The sequence below is a fragment of the Fusarium odoratissimum genome, assembly GCF_000260195.1.
Source record: "Fusarium odoratissimum NRRL 54006 unplaced genomic scaffold supercont1.8, whole genome shotgun sequence".
Classification (NCBI taxonomy): Eukaryota; Fungi; Ascomycota; class Sordariomycetes; order Hypocreales; family Nectriaceae; genus Fusarium; species Fusarium odoratissimum.
In genome coordinates, this window is record NW_022158694.1 from 13899 (window position 1) to 31232 (window position 17334).

Here is a 17334-nt window from a genome sequence, read left to right on the forward strand (position 1 = left end):
TAAATAATTGGTTACTATTGGTTGCTCGTTGATCGCCGCTTTTTCAACCTCCGATGTCAAAAGTCCAAGACCTCCGATTGCCATTCAGTTTTGGTCCCTTTCCAAACTCCACGGCTTTACCCTGGTCTAATTACGACATCAATTGACTTGCCTCACTCAATGCCGAGTTTTAGACATTTGCAAATTAGCTAATAGCACCAGATTTCGGTTGACTCTTACACAGTGTTACCTGAACATGAGCCTTATGGGTACGGAAAGCCAACACAACTTGAGACATTGGAGAATCAATACAAAGTGGACCGGACAATCAATTTCAGAATTAACCATGCGATAATCAGGGTATTTATTCTGTATCGTAAAGACGTACTATGTATCATCTATTTTTACCTCCCTCCGCATCCGCCATCGGCGTGCGGCTTGCCCCGGGCTATGTTGTCTCCGGCACCGGTCCTTTCCCGGGTATCCGCCCGGCCGTTGTGTACCTAGTCGTCCATGTAGACTCCGGTCAAGCTCCGCCGAAACATCGCCAGTGCCTCGTCAACCAAGCAATCCCAGTCCTCTTCCCTGCACTTCATTGTGATTGCCGTTAACTCCATACCCCATACTAATATTACCAACAACCCGAATATAAGGGGTAATGCGAGACAAGTACTCGCCAAATCTGTCCAGCCATCGCTGTCTCGATCTGTAGCTCTCCAGTACGGGGAACTGTAATCAAAGACAGGCTTCACCGCCTTCCAGTACAATCTCAAAAGCTGTATGTTGTACCCCTTGATCGTACACAGAAACTCCTTGATAGCATCCCACAATCCTCCCGTCACACCCTGCTGAGATCTATTACTGGAAAGATCTGCGATGCCGTCTTCGGCGTTCCATTGTCTTGGAAGACTGCCTGGCACGTGCATCCCCGGATCCGTTGCTCGATTGCTGACTCCTGGCATATATATTTGAGATAGAAGATCCAGATTGCTCAGTTGAATGCTGGCTTTCTGAGGAATGTTCTCCGTGTTCTCCCCCTTTTCGATGTTTTTGACGTCCATTGTGCAAGTGGATGTTGACGAACTGCTGCATCGGCCCTGCGTTGCTGGTACCTCTGATAGTTCCCCCATGGTGTCGCACCCTTGTGCCTGTGGTTGATTTCTCGACTCCTCGAGAAGACTCTCCGATATAGTATCGATCACTTGAATCTCTTCCACGGACGCCGATTTCAGCAATGTACTCAGTCCACGATTCTCTGGGGAAGCTTCCAAGCTGTTTGGCGTTGTGCCAAATCTCCTCAGGTTGTGGATTACCCGACTTAGCCTGCGCTTGCGCTGTAGGCCCTCTCCGGCCTCTTGACCTCTCTGCGGGGGGTATTTCGATGTTATCTGGTCGCACCCAGTAATGATGGTGATGTTTGTGGATGCAGACGCCCCCTTGACTTCGCACCTATTCGTGATGTCGTGATTCGCGCTCTGCGTCCAAACCCGCTCGGTTATTTGATCCTTGGTCACGGGTTTCGTGTGGACTTGATGTAAGGATTGGGGAAGAGTCCCTCTGATTATCTGGTGGTTTGTTTGTGTTATTTCCCTGGTGGTTGTGGGTGGATATTGCAGCTTCTCTTTGACTGTCGCTTCCTTCGAGAGAAATGGAGGAGCGGTGAGGGGATCTCGAGTTGCTGACCGCTTTGCCTCGTTCTGGGGCAGTGGGCCGCTTGTGATCCCAGCTTTCAATGTTCGTCGCCGGAGCAGTAGGACTGTTGGAGACGGCGTTGAACTGTTCAGTGCCTCTTGCTCCCAACTGGACCGTATCTTTGGGCTTCCTGTTAGGTGCGGGTTCTATACACGTCCTGTCAGGACTTGCTGATGGTATGTCGAGACTGGAGTGTGTTGGCACTGGCTTTCTGGGGAACTTGACGCGGACTGTTCCACTGTTGTCGGGAGGGTAGTGGATTTCTCGTGGGTGGTCGTCAAATCTTGCACGTAGCTTTCTGGAATGTTCTCGTGTTGGCTTCGTATCTCGATCTTGCTCTTCACTAGTAAGTGGTTGGTGCTGGATGTTGTGAGGTTTGGTTTCATCGAGAGATCCGACAAAGAGTCCTTGCTGATTGACACTCGAGGTCTCTGGGTTCCTCCTGGTTCTATTGCCCCTCCTAGGCCCTTCTCTAAAAAAGAACTGGAGTGTTGGTTTTGGTCTCTGTGGTGCGCCAGTGATCCGCCCGCCTCGTGGAACTTCTCGTTCCCATGCAGATGTTGTGTCTCGTCCAAAGCCGTTTGTATCTGTGTATCATCGTGCGCGGATGCAAGGAAAGACTCTGGGATCTGATCTCTGCCTAGCCTGTGCTCACTTGGGTTATGGAAACTTATGTCATTCTCGAAAAGCTCCAAGGCTGAAGGAGACGGGTTTGCCAGGCTGCGTCTATGAGGGGTTTTGATCACTGTGTCAGATGAGTTGGAGCTTTCCTTGGGTTGTACATCAGGCGGGACTTCTTCATCGGACGGCTCCTTTGAGTTATTGTGAAGAACAGGAAGGTCTAAGTCGATCAGCCCTTCCTCCTTTGCCATAGCTAAGTCTCGGCGTGACGGGCCCCCTAAATCGAAAGACGGATTTAGTTGGATGTGTCAAGGCGAAGGTGGCATAGATTAGAATACTAACTTGACAACACTGAAGTACTTCTGCGTGATTGGGCAATCGGGCTCAAATCAGGCTCCTGAACTGATGACCACTGGTGTGTCCCCCTTCGCCATTTGGCAGTGGCAGAAGCTGCCAGTTGTTTCTCTGCTTTCTCTTGTCGTCGTGCTTTCTCGACTTCGTGATCGAGATGTATCTTGACGATTTCGATCTCGGCCTCCTTTCTTTCGGCAGCCGATAAAGCGTTCTTAGCCTGTGCCTCCAGGTTCAGTAGCTTTTGTTCCGTTTTCGAGCTCAGCGTACTCTCTCCACTGTCCGATGTAAGATCAAGAATACCCGTCTGCGGATTGATACCTTGAACTCCCAGGTAATCTCCACTCTCTCTCAAACTTTCCCGGTCCTCTCGTGCTTTTCTCCTTGCCTTTCGATTGGCTTCTAGAACTTCCAATATGCTAGGCGTTCCTTGAATGACTGCCGCAAAGGACTGAGCTCTGGAAGAGCGCCTTATGGGTTGCTTTTCTTTATCCTTCTCGGCTTCTATACTGTCACTCCGTTTCTTCTGACCGCGCTTCTTGCCTATTCTCAGGGAACCGAATTCATTCCATCTGCGATAAGTCGGCAGTGAAGGCTCATTCCCTTTGTCTTTAGATGCGGACGTTGGTTCAGACACTGCTTCACTTAGGTTTTTCGGTGTGTTCCAATCCACAAGGCGATCTGAACCCCCGGTTCTGCTGCGTTGACCCCCTCGGCGATTTGAGGCAGAGTTATGCTGTGCTGATGCTCGATTGTTGACTTTGTGTTGAAGTTGAGATGAAGAATTGCCAGCAGCCTCTCCGATTTCCCAACCCCCGTTGTTTCTCAATGTTCCTCCTCTCTCTGCACGATGACTTGGAAGCTTGTTCCTGAACCAATCTCCCACATCCCCTAATGTGGCACTCCGAGTAGGTTCCTGTCTCTCCTTAGCTAGTATACCCAAATCTCCAAGTGTTAGTCTTCTCTCGGAATCATCCATGTGTTGAGGAAGAGTCTGTGGACGTGAAGGCAGGGAAGGATGGTCAGACAATGCTGCCCTGCGGCGTATTGATGACCAATGTGGTTTCTCAGACATATCTAGGTGCAAGCAATCGCGTCGCTGATAAGTAACTCTACTCTTGTTGATTTTTTAGCCGTTGATTAACGATAGTATGGTAAAAGGGGGTGATTAGTGATTGTAATATTTTCGAACTTGCGAGATGAGAGGCGCTAGGTATAGACAGCAGTTATGGATACGAGGATCAGGAGTGATTGTCGAAGAAAAGATCCGTCACATCAAGTGAACCATGGGCATGGATCCCGAGAAGCCATCAACTTCGCCTTCCTCGTATATACCACAACGATATTTCAAGGGAAACCACAACGAATGCATCCAATTCTCCCACCTGCCATCGTTTCCGATATCCCTTGATGCTTAAAACATAATAACGAATCATGACAGTATCAGAGCAGGCATAAATCATCAAATACAAGCTGACGATGGAGATAGGTTAAGGGGATTCAGGGTGTTCCATGGTATTTATTCAGAAGCCAGATCTTAACGCCAATCCTTGCTATCCGAGGCTACACTCAGTTTCGATGCGGTTAAATGTGTTAATAAACAAGATAATAATTGGAAAGCTACCATCGCGGATGACGATTATCCGAGGGTGCTTGTTGCCGACCCAATCCAGCAAAGGGGTTGCCGCCTCCATTAGGTCTTGAACCTGTTAGCCGACGACTCTCAAGCTTTTTCGATGGTGTTGTTGCTCCCCAGTTTCGTTGCTCGTAGGCTGCCATTTCTCGAGAATTACGCGGAGATGCTGCTTCCTGGGGATTGAGTTCATTAAGACTGGTGGCCTTCTTGAGGGGTGACTTGTTATGGGTGTGGATGCCCATGTTTCCACCAAAGTTCATTCCCTGAACTCCCGAAGATGTCCCAGTTGATGTGTAGCCTGCAGGCAAACTATGACGAGGCACGGTGCCTCTCTGGCTGGTAACGGGTCTCAAAGCTTCCGAGCGTCGAGTTGCTGTGGGAGGCGTGAACATGTGAGGCTTCATTACGTTGTTGGAGGTTGGGGTGAGGGATCGTTCCTCAGGGGTATGATTCGTTCCAGTGTATGGGTTAGAGTGGACCTGGAAACCATGACGGATCTGAACTGTAGGGGTCCCAGTCTGCACAAATTCCTGATAGTCGTCGGGCTGGTCTGTCGAGAACTGTGTGCCGATATCGCGCACCGTAGGGTGAAGACGGGGGTGGACAAATTTGGTATCGTACTCTTTCATTACTTGCTCCTGAATCACGGCCTTATCCTTTGCTTGTTGCGCAAATCGAGAACAGAAGAAGAGAAGCTGAGCAGAAATAAGGGCCTGCAGAACGAGTGTATTCAGAACCGTCACACTTGGTCGGGGATCGAGAGGAGCTAGAGGAAGGAAGATCATGTACACCAAAACATGTCCAGGGCCAAAGAGACAAGCCAGGCGCAAGGACACTGGCAGAGGATCCCAGACTGACAGCTCCCAAACATCTGATGTCTTGTCTGGGTGGGCTCGCGACTCGGCAGATTCTGGTGTTATCAGATTCGCGAGATAGCTCAGGGGCGTCGAAGGCGATGCGCTCGATTGGTTCACTTTCACACGTCGCGCAGAAGGCGTCGAAAGCGGCTTGTCGACCTTGGCCAGAAAGAGTCGGTACTTGCGCGTTCGCGTAATCGTGTAGAAAGCATTGGTGAAAGAGAAAGCTATGAGGGCCCATACCAGCGGATGGACCTTTACAATATATGTGGTTAGCCTCGATATGATATGCAGCAGTCTAAGAAGACGAGAACTTACCAAGAATGATAGCCACCCTGAACTGGTTTCATCACTGAAAATGTCGTCACTTGGGGTTGATGATCCTGAATTCGCGCGCGCAAGTAAGAAGACGAAGTTCATGGCAAGGCCCATTTGTGTTCCAACAGAAGCTGAATCCCAATCTCTCGTTTCCAGTTCTTCGGATAGCCAAAGCAAAAAGTCCATGGGGTTGATTGCAGCCATGATACGCTCTCTGAGCGGCTGCCGGCGAACTAGGCGTGGCATGTTGAGCACACTGCAGGGTATTGACTCCTTTGAAATTGCGTATTCGCGATCGCAATACCAGGGAGGAGAGTCGCGAGTCGGCACAAAAGTAATAAAGAAAGAAAAGACGGCTACTTGGCCGGATGTTGTTTACTTTGAGCCCACTGTTGCTAAGGACCAGGCCAATTCTTTGTTCACTTAGGTAGTAGTACAGTACCTGCCTGAAGCTGACCAGTAGAAACCCAGTGGAGGCTGCAGCATCCACCTGACGTGGGGATCAATCAGTACCTTACCTTACTCGCAATGGTCAGAGCTTCCAGGTTCCCAGGCGGAGCGGAACTTCAGGCGCCGACCTCCTCGTAGTTGTAACTCCAATCATCAACTCAGCGCCATCAACACCAACAAGAGGGACGCGTAAACACAAGTCCACATTCATCAAGATGGCCTCGCAAGCAGATTACAAGGACCGTCAATTCCTCGCGGTCATCGGCGACGAAGTATGTGCTGCAATGAAAGGCTCTTTGTTCGAAAGCTTGCGCTGACGTAGCTCTCATCTAGGACTCCGTAACAGGCCTGCTTCTCGCGGGTATCGGCGTGAGTCTCAATCACTGCTCAGTTTCTCTACACAGGCTAACTCTATTTAACAGCATGTGACTACAGGCGCCGATGCTCAGAAGAACTTCCTCGTTGTTGATGGCAAGACCGACACAGCTGCTATTGAGGCCGCGTTTGATCGATTCACTGAGGATCGCAAAGATATTGGCATCGTACTCATCAATCAACATGTTAGACAACGTTCCGATTCTTTTTGCCGCTGAACTAACTCTCCTGAAGATCGCCGACCGAATCCGACATCGCATTGACACCTATACCGCGGCTTTCCCTGCTGTGTTGGAGATCCCAAGCAAAGACCACCCCTACGACCCTGAGAAGGATAGTGTATTGAGACGAGTGCGACGCCTTTTTGGAGAGTAGGGGACGTCGTTTCACTGGGCGCAAGGATTTGTTTCGGGATAATGGAGCGAGCATGGTATAGAGGCAGCAGTGAGCATGGCCGTACATGATTTGAGGCCAGCATTGCGTTTTTTCTTCTTCTTCGACTTCATGTTGTGCAGGGCAGTTCCTATTACACAGATGCAGGGTAGAGTACGATGCAATGGACTCATTATCAGATATGCTAAATAGATTTAAAGCCGCTGCAGGTTGCTCGAGAAGAGCTAGAAGATTCGCCAAACCAAACGTTAACCGAGAACCCCATGAGAACGTGCCCAACGATAAGTCATGCCATCATGTGTATGTTATGAATGCGCCGTAGTCCCAATTACAGATCGCTGCCGAAAAAGCCCTTGCTGCTACGAGAGAAAGTGACAGTTGCCGTGAGGCAGGTAATTTGGACATCATCGGCGGTGAAGACGTCGGCCAGAACAGTATATTTGCCCTGGAGCGAGTTAGAAACAGGCATGGGAAAAGCAAGGGTTATTTACATACCGGAGGGATCTCGGCAGGAAGGTCTACAGTCTTGGTGATCTCGACTTCACCAGCCTCGACGGGACACTTCAGGTCGACATTGCCAATCTGCTCGCACAGATCGGCCTTGGTGCTAATAAGGCGAATAAGTCCATACTTGACAGTCAGAAGAACATAAGCGTCCTGCTCAATCTTCTGCTTGACTATTCCCTTAGCCTTGATCAAGAGTTCCTGGCCACTATCAAGATGTTAGTATCTCATGGTTGTGCAAGTATAAGCAGGTGAATCGTACGCTTTGGGAGGGTTAGGAGCAAGGTCGACCTTGTCAATCCTGATCAGGTCGGCAGTATGGTCTCCGGGGCACAGTTCGAGGGGAGAGTCGCCGGGAATCTTGAGGTCGTCGCTGATAGTAACATCGGGAGCCTTGCCATTGAGAACGCTCAGAGCAGCCGCTGGGGCCAGGCATGCCGTCAGACATGCGGTGACGGTAGAGAATCTCATCGCACGGTGTTATCTCGCGAAATTTGATGGGCTGTGGGATATGGTGATGTTTGCGAAAATAATACGAAGCAGTAATTAGATGATGGAAGTCGTGTGAAGATGATGAGAGAGTCGTTATCAGGGCAGATTGGTGATGGCGAGTGGCTTAGTGTTGAGTGCGTCATGGGACTTATCCTCCACTTTTTGGTCCAACGACTGGCCGAGAGCGGCTGGGAATTGATGCCTTACCGCCTTGCAGATGATCGCGGGCGGCATCCGAGTGCACCAAGAAGCTACGTACCTTACCTTATCATGGAGCCAAGAGTCTAGAACCAAATGATTGAATCAAGCCTCGAGCATGAAAGCCATTATTATAATTGACGAAATGAGTTTGTATGGCAGCCAAAGAAAGCGTATAAATTATTGGCTTTGAGTTAACAATCATTTTGCAATATCATGAGAGTCAAAAGCTACCTACCTGCCTCATGCTCATTCTCATGCAGGTTCCTGTCTCAAGTTTGCGGAGGTGGAACATTCATCATGTCGACTTGCAAGCCCAGCCTCCTCACTTTCCAATCACATGGAGCCATTCAAACTTAGCGCTGCTGACCGACATTCAACCTGAGGCACAAAAGTCGAAGCCTCGTGCACGGGCCATGCTCGGACCTTGGTATATAATCGTGCTTTTCTTCCAACCTGTTTTGAACTCTTCATACTTACCTTGCCTCAGGAAAGCCAGCTCAAGAATTGGCCTTTCTAGTGTGGAGGGCCTGCATTGCACACCCGCGGAGTCACTCTACTCTCTATTGTCCTTCGGGACCATAGGGGGCGGAATTTTTGATTTATCACCATCTTTCATTGTGATCTGCTGCTTGCGGCGGGCATGAAGAAGGAATATGTGAAATTTGCTATGAAATTGTAAATGCGGTTGCTCTTGCATCTGACATCTACCGCGCTTGCTGGCTGGTTCCTGTTGGGAATTAGGAAGGGTGTCAGAATCATTATGGTATGTCACAGCGACATACCACAAGAAGGACCTCACCAGTTGGGTCACGGTGAGACGCACCGGTTCTGGGTTGGTCGCCTGGTGTTGCTATTGGTTTTTGGCGTATGTATAGCTCAGCAGGAGCTTCAATGGCATTTCCATGTTTGGACAATGCGTATTTTCATGCTGGCCTTTGCCGATAGGTCAACCCCTGCCCGCGAGTCGATATTCGTCACTTGATATCACACTGTGTGTACCATGCCGAGGGAACACAAGAAAACTCGGGACGTATACCATGGGTGACAAATATATTAGGCCAATTTAGCAGAGGCTTAAACGAGTCTTTGGATTGGTGAATTTTGGCATCACAGGTCAAGGCTTGAAGTTTTCTTGCTCCCTGATGTTGTGTTACCTCTGGTGCAACTTTCCCCACTTCCATAGGTGCGAGTCTTTGAGGCTAAGGTTTCGTCACGACGGGGCCAGGGGGGCAGCGAGGGTCTGCCAGTTCAGAGGAAGGAAGTCACCTTTGGCTGTCGGTGCATGCTTCGCGTTGAATGCCACCATTTACCAAAGACTCGAGCTGTCGAGTTCGAAGAAAACGGTCACAGGAAAATGGAAGATACCTACCTAGGCGGCGCTCTGTAAAACGGATATTTGTATTTGCAGCAGTTCAGCGTTGCACTCGGATCTTATACATACACAGGCCATTTCCATGCCCTGGTCAGCCAAGCATGGGTGCGAATACGGGCAGCATCGCGAGACAGACACGACACGATAGTGATGGAAACTTGTTGCACATATCCGTAGATATCCTGAACAGACCGTGGGACGAGGACGTCGGCGTCTCTGGGAAGGCCCGTCTTTGAATGTACGTGTTTGGTTCCTGTTGAGGTGCTCTAGAGGATTGTAAGAAGGCATAAAACTCATGGGTTCTCGATAGGTGTTTTCAGACAAGTTTAGTGTGATTAAAACAGATACTCTCTTGTTCACGCCCTTCATTGATTGTAAGGAGTCTTTTTGCATCTCGGGCTTCCTGTTTAAATGTTACCTTTTACAAAATGCAACGCAATCGTCGCTCCTTGCACCAAGCAATTTGCACGATGGTGATGACGCGACGAGTATCATCATTATCACGCAGTCAGCTTGCACCACACTTCTGTTTATCATGGAATCTTTCACAGGCTCCTAACACAGATTCGCATGCAGAATGTAGTAATGAACTTGGAACAGCCCGCATTGATTGGTTTGGAGGTAGAAAGCCCGATTGGTACCAAGCCTGCTCCCTGCGAAACAAGCCAGTCGAAGCAACAAGGATATGTCGTCCTTGTCGAGCACTGTCCTCGCATACAGTGCGAATTAAATATCTGGTATACCGCACTGTGCTAGTAAGCTAGACTCTTTCCATTTGATTACATCTTCGTTAAAGCAGTCTGGTCCAGATTTCGATATTGTTCATCAAGATTTGGTAGTGAATTTCGTGGCTAAGATCATGATGTATTGCACTCGCATCGAGTGGCCAAGCTTCTTCTACTGATCTATCTCATTCTTCTCATCTCAAGCAAATCTCTACGCGGCGAACAACACTCACATTAAATAAAAAATACAACCTAGGCACACGGTATTTCCCTCCCCTTCCTGGGACTTACCTCGGCGGCCTCAGGTTAGCTTAACACTAACTTAGAATGAATGGTGTCTCGTTTCACCAAGCGCAGGTTATTTGTGGCGGGTGCCAAATTTCAGATACCCCACTCATCTCCACTGCAAGCCCGCCAACCACAGCCATTTCTTGGGGCTAGCTAACCCAGCTTCAGCTGTCATCTGTTGTTTATTGCCTTCGACTGGCTCTGAGAGGTGCTCAGGTTACGTGCCTGATTCCCTGAAAGTGGCCGTCGTCATTTTGCCTTTGAAAATCTGATGAAGCCCCTCCCGACTCCTTCGCTTCCCGTTCATACCGAAGTGCTCAACTCCTAGTGTCGGCCCATCACCAAAAGCAAAGCAGAAAGCATAGCAAAGCAGACTCGATAGACTCGAGAGACATGGCTTTCTTGTCTTTGTCTTGTTTCCATCCCCGTTCCCCTCACACATGCTATCTCAAACGATACTCGAGTCTCAACGGACTCACTCAGTGACAAACAAGCCCCTGGCTGGCTACGCCAACGCCAACAAAAACTCGCCGTACGCAATTTCCAGCAGAAACCCTCTCCCCTCCGCTCTCTTGAGTTTCCTTCCCCCCTCCTTAGCCCTGTGCTCAGGCGCAGCGGCAGCGGGACAATATTTATTGTTAGTGCCTCAGGCCAACAATGCGCCCTGCGTGCCCTGTTTCCTGCACTAAGAGTTCTCCTTATCCACCGCCAGTCAAGGTTTGGTCTAGCGCCAAATTTTGGTTATTGTCTCGTCTCTTCTCTTCCATGTCTCTCTGTCTTGTCTTTTCTTTGGGGGGCCACTGTCGCTGGAGTGGGAGTGTCCCCGTTCCCTCACTCGCACACTTCCTTCTCAGGAACTTCTGCCCAATCCAGCCCAGAAGCACCAGGAGAGGATACCAAAAACGGCCCAGTGGCCCATTCAATTTTTGGCACCCTCTTATGCTATCGCTGCTGCTTCTGCGCGCTGAGATTGAGTGGGAGCCATCAAGAGAATGAGACGGGAAGCGTGAGCCGCTGATGAGGTGAAGATACCAGAGGTACGTACTCTTGTCTTCTGCCCTTCCATTACCTGAGGTGCTCTCCTCCCCCTCTTAGCCAACTGGAAATGGAACCCCAGGCAGGTCCCAGGCCGGTACCTCAGTACCAGTACCAGCCCAGCCTACCACCAGTGAGCACCAGCACCAGTACCGCACTTGTCTTGAAGCACTCCCGGGCTTGTCGCTCCTCCCCATCCTCTTTCTTCCCATCACCCACCCTTCTTCGTGCAGTCCACGATCTTCAATCCTCACCTCTCGTTATCTCCATTCTGCTTCAAGCGCTCCTTGTGTATGGATTGTGTTTGAGTAGTCTCAAATCTTATTTCTCTTGATTTCCCCATCGAATTTCGCCACCTACACATTTAATCTTCGTCTTGTCCGCGCTCGACACCTCGACCTCAACTCGTCTCAACCCTGCCGTGACCGATCACAACGAGTTTTGCGAAAACACAAACCGACCGACCGTGTCCCCAACACGCCTCCGACTCGCGTCTACGCTTCATATTCGACATCTTCTTGTCGACTTGATCACGACTGTTGACTTTGTTTTTCCCGTTGTCGCGCCGCTGACCCTCCACCCTTTGTGTCGACGTCTCGACCTGCCTCGAGTCTCTTGTTAGACGATTGCGATTTCTGCGGTCGGAATACGATCCACCCTTGTCCTGCCGAATGAGACTTCCTTAAACCACTCTGGTTTTCGACTCCTTCTTACGGTCTCCCCGACGCGCCATCTGAACGGCGTCGTCATGCTCCAAAGACCGCGACAGTAGATTAGACACATACTCCCCTCAGGTGTTCACTACATTATCTCTAGCACAGATTATGACCGACAGACCAGCGCCGCTGTCCACGCAGTCTGCGACTCCTAGTCAGATCGCCCCTCTTGCTCTTCCGGGCGCAACGCCCAAAGACGAAGTTGCCCAACTGACTGAGGGAGCGGAAGAAGAGCCATATACTATCAAGTGTATATGTACCTTCTCTGTCGATGATGGAAACACGATTTATTGCGAGTCATGTGATTCGTGGCAGCACATCGACTGCTTTTACCCTGACAATCGAGAGGAAGCTGTGCGCGAAGATTTTGCACACTCGTGTGCAGAATGCAAACCGCGCCCTCTCGATCGTCAAAAGGCTTTTGATCGTACACTACGCTTAATAAATGGAACGACGGACGAGCGTACCGATAAAAGAACAAAAAGACCACCTTCCAAAAGCCATAAGAAGAGATCGAGACCTACCGAGCTACCAATAAATGGCCATACGAGTCCACAGGAAAATGGAAAACATGGTCATTCCGGAGATCATCATCATCCTCCCAAAAAGGCGAAGCATCGCTCATCACAGTCTGTCAGTTCTCAGGCTCCCAAACGGAGCCCTTCATACGGAAATGGCCGATCAAATACTGCCCACCCTCCCAGCCCTGCAACTACCCCTCCCGACCTTCCTGATGATTTTCAAATCCATCATTACTCTGAAAAGTTCTACGACTTATATAATGCCAGGGATGTCCCCGAGTCACGGAACAATGCTTTTGCCAGTCTTGCTATTCCCACTGCGCTATCTCGCTGGCTTCGCGAACCCAATACGATGCGGAGTGAAGTTGGCAGACGCCATTCGGAAGTATTCCAGAAGGCACCCTCAAACCTGGAAGCCAACAAGCCTAAGCTTGAAGTCAGTGATGCAACACGAACACTGGACGATGGCAAAGCTCTCAGGTGGAGGTTTCTCAAATCAAGTACACCAATCGAGAAGGATGTACCTCTTGTTGAGCTGAATGGTGAAATTGGGTTTCAAAAGGACTACTGTGCTGACCCTGTCAACCTCTGGGCAGATTTATCTTCCCCTCTCCCGTTTGTCTTTTTTCACCCTGTCCTACCTTTGTACATCGATACAAGGCAAGAGGGCTCTCTTGCTCGTTATGTCCGCAGGAGTTGCAAGCCCAATGCTCAGCTTGATACGTATCTTTCCGATGAAAGCGAATACCATTTCTGGATCGTTAGCGACAGATATATCTCCGCCAACGAGCAAATCACTTTGCCCTGGGATTTCCGGCTGGAGAAGAGTGTGGATACGCGATGGCTTCATCTTCTTGGCCTAAGTGACGATGACTCGACCAACAATACGGAAACTCCGGTAGATGGGACAGAATACATGGCAATATCGAATTGGATAGATCGAATTCTCTCCGAATACGGCGGGTGCGCGTGCGATCTGGATAACAACTGTGCATTCGCACGATTTCACCGTCAGTATCTCTTCGGCAAACCCCAAGGACGCGCGCCAGCAAAAAAGAAGCCAAGAAAGCCGAAAACACAAGCCATCTCCCCAACAAACACGGGGCAGACTGCCACCAGTCGAGCCACGAGTGAAGGCCATGTTGACGATGCTGGGGATCACGACAATAGATCCCAATCTGAGTCTACGCGAAGCAAACCACCGAGTCGTGACCTTACACCTCTTCGCCAAGGATCTTTCGACCAATTAGGCATACTGACTGAGCCAACGGATCGAGACAAGCGGAAGGTTGCCATGGTTGAGGATTCATTCCGTCGAATGGAGCAGCAACAACCGTCACGGAAGAAGAAGCGAGTATCGGATGGTACTGGCTCAACATCCTCGAAGTCGAAGCATCGCAATGGCTCAGTTGCGTCTCATGGCAACTACGTCGATGCTGGGACTTGCAGAAGCCACTCAGGATCCCCTGCTAGCTCTTCTCCGCATATCCAACAAAGGCTGTCAATCTCCAATCAAGACTCCGCGGCGACTCCATCACGCCAATCATCGGCTTCTCCCAGGGGAGTATACTGTGATGCAGCGATACAGACGGACCCTGTCGAGGGCGCCTGGTTTAGTGGACCAAATCAATCACCTCGTCCCAAGAAGCGGATCATTTCGCTCTCGAAGCGACTACTAAATAGCCGCCATCAAGTCCGAACTGAAGGAGAGGATCTGCGCAGGCGATCATCTGTCAGCCAGGTATCCAATGGTACCATCATGGAAGTTGACTCGCCTCTGGAGCACGAGGTAGTCATCAAGCGATCGGATTCAGAATTACCACCTTTATTTTCTGCACCGGGAGATACACATATGGCAGATGCCTCTTCACTAATAACGACTCCTGTACTAGGATCGGCTGCGAGTGACACATCGACCAAGACAAAGACTCCCGACCTACGCGTGCAACTACCTCCTGTGCCAGCGTTCGACAGTACAGGACTAGGGATTCACAACGCAACAACGCCAAAGTCTGGCGGTGTCGGTCACTCCCCCCTTTCAGGTCCATTGCCAAGTCCATTCGCTCCGCCGGCTGTCAACGGCATTGGTACCCACCCTAGTCCTGTAAAGAAGAAGCTGAGTCTCAGCGACTACACCAAAAGCCGGATGAACAAGGCTGCCGGGAGAACAGCTGGAGGGCATGCCGTTCTCAAGCCTTCTATCTCGAGCCCTGAGGACACCAAGGTTGATATCATCGTCGATTCCCCATCGATTGAGAAGCCGGCGGAGACTGTGATCATGGCTCCCGTAGCCGCTGCCAATGGGTCTTCATAAAAGGATGAAGTGTCTGTACGTTTAATGTGTCAACCGTTTCAAGATTTTCTTTGTTGTTTTGTTTGGGATTGGGGATGACGGGATCAAAAGCCTGGAGTTCTTTCCTTTATATACACTGGCTGGTACGTCAGATGATTACCCCTTTGATTTGGCGTTTGGGGAGGTTGTGGGATTACGGATGCTGGGATTGAAGGGTTCTGTCAATTGAACCCTGGCATCTAAATATGGGAACGGCGCACCAGGTTTGGTGCCTACGGGTCAATGGGATTTCTCCTGAGGGAGAAAAAGCAGAGATGTTATGTGGTCCTTTTTCGGGATGTTTTTTGATTGATGTCCAGTTGAAGAGGGTTGGCCATGAAACAAAACAAGTGAAGAGTAGGATGGAGTAAATCTCTTACGGAAAGATGCTGAAGGAATCGTTGTATGTAATTATAGGCGTCAACCCTACTTGCACGTACTCACCATAGTCATGTCGCATTGCCCTGAATGATGGGAAATACACCCCTTGAAAGATTCAACGGCCATCTTGAACTGCAATCTCTTATAACATGGTGAACCAAAGGACAAGATGATTTTCACAGTAGGCGACATTCATTCCGTGACATCGGGGTATTATTCTAAATCATAAACTTTCCAACCAGTGGAATGATATTCTATCTGGATAGGCGGTACGGTTGTGGCTCTGAGAAAGGCGCAAACCCTTTCTCTCTGTTAATATTGCGCAGCAGTCCCCCAGTTATCTTCCTTAAAGACCAACAGTGCGAGACGATGTCTCACAAACAGTCCAAAGAAACCAGCAACAAGCTGAAGCATAGTAATCTCAAAGGCCAATCGATCTTCGCGGAGTGGTCCACGCCAGACAAGCCAGAGGTTGAGGATGGTAAAGTTGCTTGTCTCGACAAATTGACCCTTTTCATCGGTTGTCACCTTTACCAGGCGTAGTCTGTTGAGAAAGTGCAGGCCTTGGGCGACCAAGGGGTGGGGTTGACGCTCGGGTGACCAAGGAGTCACAGACGGCTCCATGAGGCCAGACCGGGCGTTGAAGTGAGGAAGTCGGTGGCGTGGGCAGGGAATCAGACCGAAGACCTGAGGGCATGAGTAGAGGAAGTTAAATATTTGAGGGACAAGGAGGAGCCCGAGAGTCTTTGAAAAGTGGCCGAGGATACCGACGACAGCAAAAACCATACCCGAGAAGTAGCAGTAGGTATCACCAACAAACACCTTGGCAGGATACCAGTTGTGGAGGAGCAAGGCGAACGAGACGCCGATCCACGGGAGGAGGAAGTAGAGTGAGAACAAGTGCGAGTCGGTAGCAGGGTGAGGATATGGCGTAAAGAGGTACAGGCAATCGTTGAAGACGAGGAGAAAAGCGATGACGATGCATTGCGAGACTTCAATGCCGTTTATGCCTGCCAGCATGTTGATGCTCTGAGGGCAGAACATGGCAACGCACGCCATGTAAACATAGTAGAGAAACCCGAGATCGACGAGCTCGCCGAGATACGGCTGAAGCTGAAGAGGTAGGACAATAGAAGTGACGTCGAAGTCTACAAAGTAAACGACAAGAAGAGGGATCGAAGCCAGGCCGGGGATCCACCACTTGTGCCGCCAGCGAATATCGAAGAGATCATCACCAATACCAAGAAGTGCAATTGTTTGAAGAGAGATGATGGCGCCCAGGAATGACGCAAGCTAACGAGGTCAGTAAAGCACCAGACATGACATGCATCTTTGGGTTCTGCGCACCTTGTTGTGTGGGAAGCGATGTAGAAAACGGCCCTGGTTGACGTGCTGAAGCTCAACGACGACATCACGGTTTCCACCACCACTAGTCGCCGCAACGATGTCCTTGTAGAACGGGAATGGGATGAAGACGATGACGCTGAGGAGATAGACCGCAGCGCACACAGCGCCCATGCACTCGGGGATCTCGGCGCGGTTCGCCTTGCTCATGTCGCGGCCTTGAAAGCCAGCACGCATGAAGGTAGGGCCCAGCCAGCGGATCATGGCGAAGCAGAGCGCAAAGGCGAGGACTGACAGGGCCAGAGATGCCATGAGAGGCTCGCCATCGCCATGGAGGGTGTTTGCGAGGACCGCGAAAGCAGCTGCAGAGACGGTCGAGAGTGTAAGTGTTTCAGAGCGAGAGAGTGAGGTCATCATGGTTGTAGTCATGATGGGCGGCTTCTGGCGTTGTAGTAGTTTGAGATAGGTGCGCGATGATGGGTTGGGCGGTGCGTATTGAGGGTTAAGAGAGCATCATGGAAGACGATACTGGGAGAATTACCAGCAGAAATGCGGCTGCTATGGATTGTCCAACACAATGCGCTCCGCTTCCTATTAGAGCAAAGCGAGGTCTCTAGGTATTGTTGAGGTGAAGCTTGGTGACACGTTGTTACACTGCGGAACACAGCCGGGGTGTGGAGTGGCATATGAATTACGCGGAAACACGTGCAAAATACACGACAGAGATTGATAGGAAGATCAACACCAGGGG

At 50.2% G+C, this 17334-nt stretch overlaps 8 protein-coding genes across 9 annotated transcripts; 3 read left to right on the top strand and 5 right to left on the bottom strand.

The window, feature by feature from the left end:
- Positions 1-482: 482 nt before the first annotated feature.
- Positions 483-1040, bottom strand: FOIG_05804 (uncharacterized protein; the record flags this gene model as incomplete). The annotated part of the gene is made up of 2 exons (XM_031204653.1): positions 483-604; positions 653-1040. 2 exons carry the CDS (start codon positions 1038-1040, stop codon positions 483-485), a joined length of 510 nt encoding a protein of 169 aa, XP_031064902.1.
- Positions 1041-1817: 777 nt separating this feature from the next.
- On the bottom strand, positions 1818-3718 carry FOIG_05805 (uncharacterized protein; the record flags this gene model as incomplete). The annotated part of the gene is made up of 2 exons (XM_031204654.1): positions 1818-2569; positions 2635-3718. 2 exons carry the CDS (start codon positions 3716-3718, stop codon positions 1818-1820), a joined length of 1836 nt encoding a protein of 611 aa, XP_031064903.1.
- A 545-nt stretch (positions 3719-4263) lies between these two features.
- FOIG_05806 (uncharacterized protein) lies at positions 4264-5700 on the bottom strand (the record flags this gene model as incomplete). Its single annotated transcript, XM_031204655.1, has 2 exons — positions 4264-5391; positions 5455-5700. The coding sequence occupies 2 exons, from the start codon at positions 5698-5700 to the stop codon at positions 4264-4266; spliced, it is 1374 nt and encodes a 457-aa protein (XP_031064904.1).
- Positions 5701-5920: 220 nt separating this feature from the next.
- On the top strand, positions 5921-6946 carry FOIG_05807 (V-type proton ATPase subunit F). Its single transcript, XM_031204656.1, has 4 exons — positions 5921-6176; positions 6238-6273; positions 6327-6464; positions 6514-6946. Exons 1-4 carry the CDS (start codon positions 6120-6122, stop codon positions 6652-6654), a joined length of 372 nt encoding a protein of 123 aa, XP_031064905.1. The 5' UTR covers positions 5921-6119; the 3' UTR covers positions 6655-6946.
- FOIG_05808 (uncharacterized protein) lies at positions 6442-7813 on the bottom strand. Its single transcript, XM_031204657.1, has 3 exons — positions 7439-7813; positions 7168-7384; positions 6442-7117 (listed from the first exon to the last, which is right to left on the bottom strand). The coding sequence occupies exons 1-3, from the start codon at positions 7645-7647 to the stop codon at positions 7001-7003; spliced, it is 543 nt and encodes a 180-aa protein (XP_031064906.1). The 5' UTR covers positions 7648-7813; the 3' UTR covers positions 6442-7000.
- Positions 7814-8350: 537 nt separating this feature from the next.
- On the top strand, positions 8351-9712 carry FOIG_05809 (uncharacterized protein). Of its 2 annotated transcripts, XM_031204659.1 has the most exons (2): positions 8351-9479; positions 9552-9712. In XM_031204659.1, the coding sequence occupies exon 1, from the start codon at positions 9166-9168 to the stop codon at positions 9475-9477; it is 312 nt and encodes a 103-aa protein (XP_031064908.1). In that variant the 5' UTR covers positions 8351-9165; the 3' UTR covers positions 9478-9479; positions 9552-9712. The 2 variants fall into 2 exon arrangements, with proteins under 2 accessions (XP_031064908.1, XP_031064907.1); XM_031204658.1 differs by having other exon boundaries at positions 8351-9712.
- Positions 9713-10396: 684 nt separating this feature from the next.
- FOIG_05810 (uncharacterized protein) lies at positions 10397-15419 on the top strand. Its single transcript, XM_031204660.1, has one exon. The coding sequence runs from the start codon at positions 12114-12116 to the stop codon at positions 14838-14840; it is 2727 nt and encodes a 908-aa protein (XP_031064909.1). The 5' UTR covers positions 10397-12113; the 3' UTR covers positions 14841-15419.
- Positions 15420-15422: 3 nt separating this feature from the next.
- On the bottom strand, positions 15423-17228 carry FOIG_05811 (UDP-N-acetylglucosamine-dolichyl-phosphate N-acetylglucosaminephosphotransferase). The gene is made up of 2 exons (XM_031204661.1): positions 16587-17228; positions 15423-16532 (listed from the first exon to the last, which is right to left on the bottom strand). The coding sequence occupies exons 1-2, from the start codon at positions 17010-17012 to the stop codon at positions 15552-15554; spliced, it is 1407 nt and encodes a 468-aa protein (XP_031064910.1). The 5' UTR covers positions 17013-17228; the 3' UTR covers positions 15423-15551.
- Positions 17229-17334: the final 106 nt, after the last annotated feature.

Coding starts and splice junctions, on each gene's coding strand:
- FOIG_05807 (XM_031204656.1), top strand. CDS start 6,120: ATGGCCTCGCAAGCAGATTACAAGGACCGTCAATTCCTCGCGGTCATC. Junction 6,177..6,237: donor TCGCGGTCATCGGCGACGAA/GTATGTGCTGCA, acceptor GCTCTCATCTAG/GACTCCGTAACAGGCCTGCT. Junction 6,274..6,326: donor TGCTTCTCGCGGGTATCGGC/GTGAGTCTCAAT, acceptor TCTATTTAACAG/CATGTGACTACAGGCGCCGA.
- FOIG_05808 (XM_031204657.1), bottom strand. CDS start 7,647: ATGAGATTCTCTACCGTCACCGCATGTCTGACGGCATGCCTGGCCCCA. Junction 7,385..7,438: donor GCTCCTAACCCTCCCAAAGC/GTACGATTCACC, acceptor ACATCTTGATAG/TGGCCAGGAACTCTTGATCA. Junction 7,118..7,167: donor TTCCTGCCGAGATCCCTCCG/GTATGTAAATAA, acceptor AACTCGCTCCAG/GGCAAATATACTGTTCTGGC.
- FOIG_05809 (XM_031204658.1), top strand. CDS start 9,166: ATGCCACCATTTACCAAAGACTCGAGCTGTCGAGTTCGAAGAAAACGG.
- FOIG_05811 (XM_031204661.1), bottom strand. CDS start 17,012: ATGACTACAACCATGATGACCTCACTCTCTCGCTCTGAAACACTTACA. Junction 16,533..16,586: donor ATCGCTTCCCACACAACAAG/GTGCGCAGAACC, acceptor TGACCTCGTTAG/CTTGCGTCATTCCTGGGCGC.
- FOIG_05810 (XM_031204660.1), top strand. CDS start 12,114: ATGACCGACAGACCAGCGCCGCTGTCCACGCAGTCTGCGACTCCTAGT.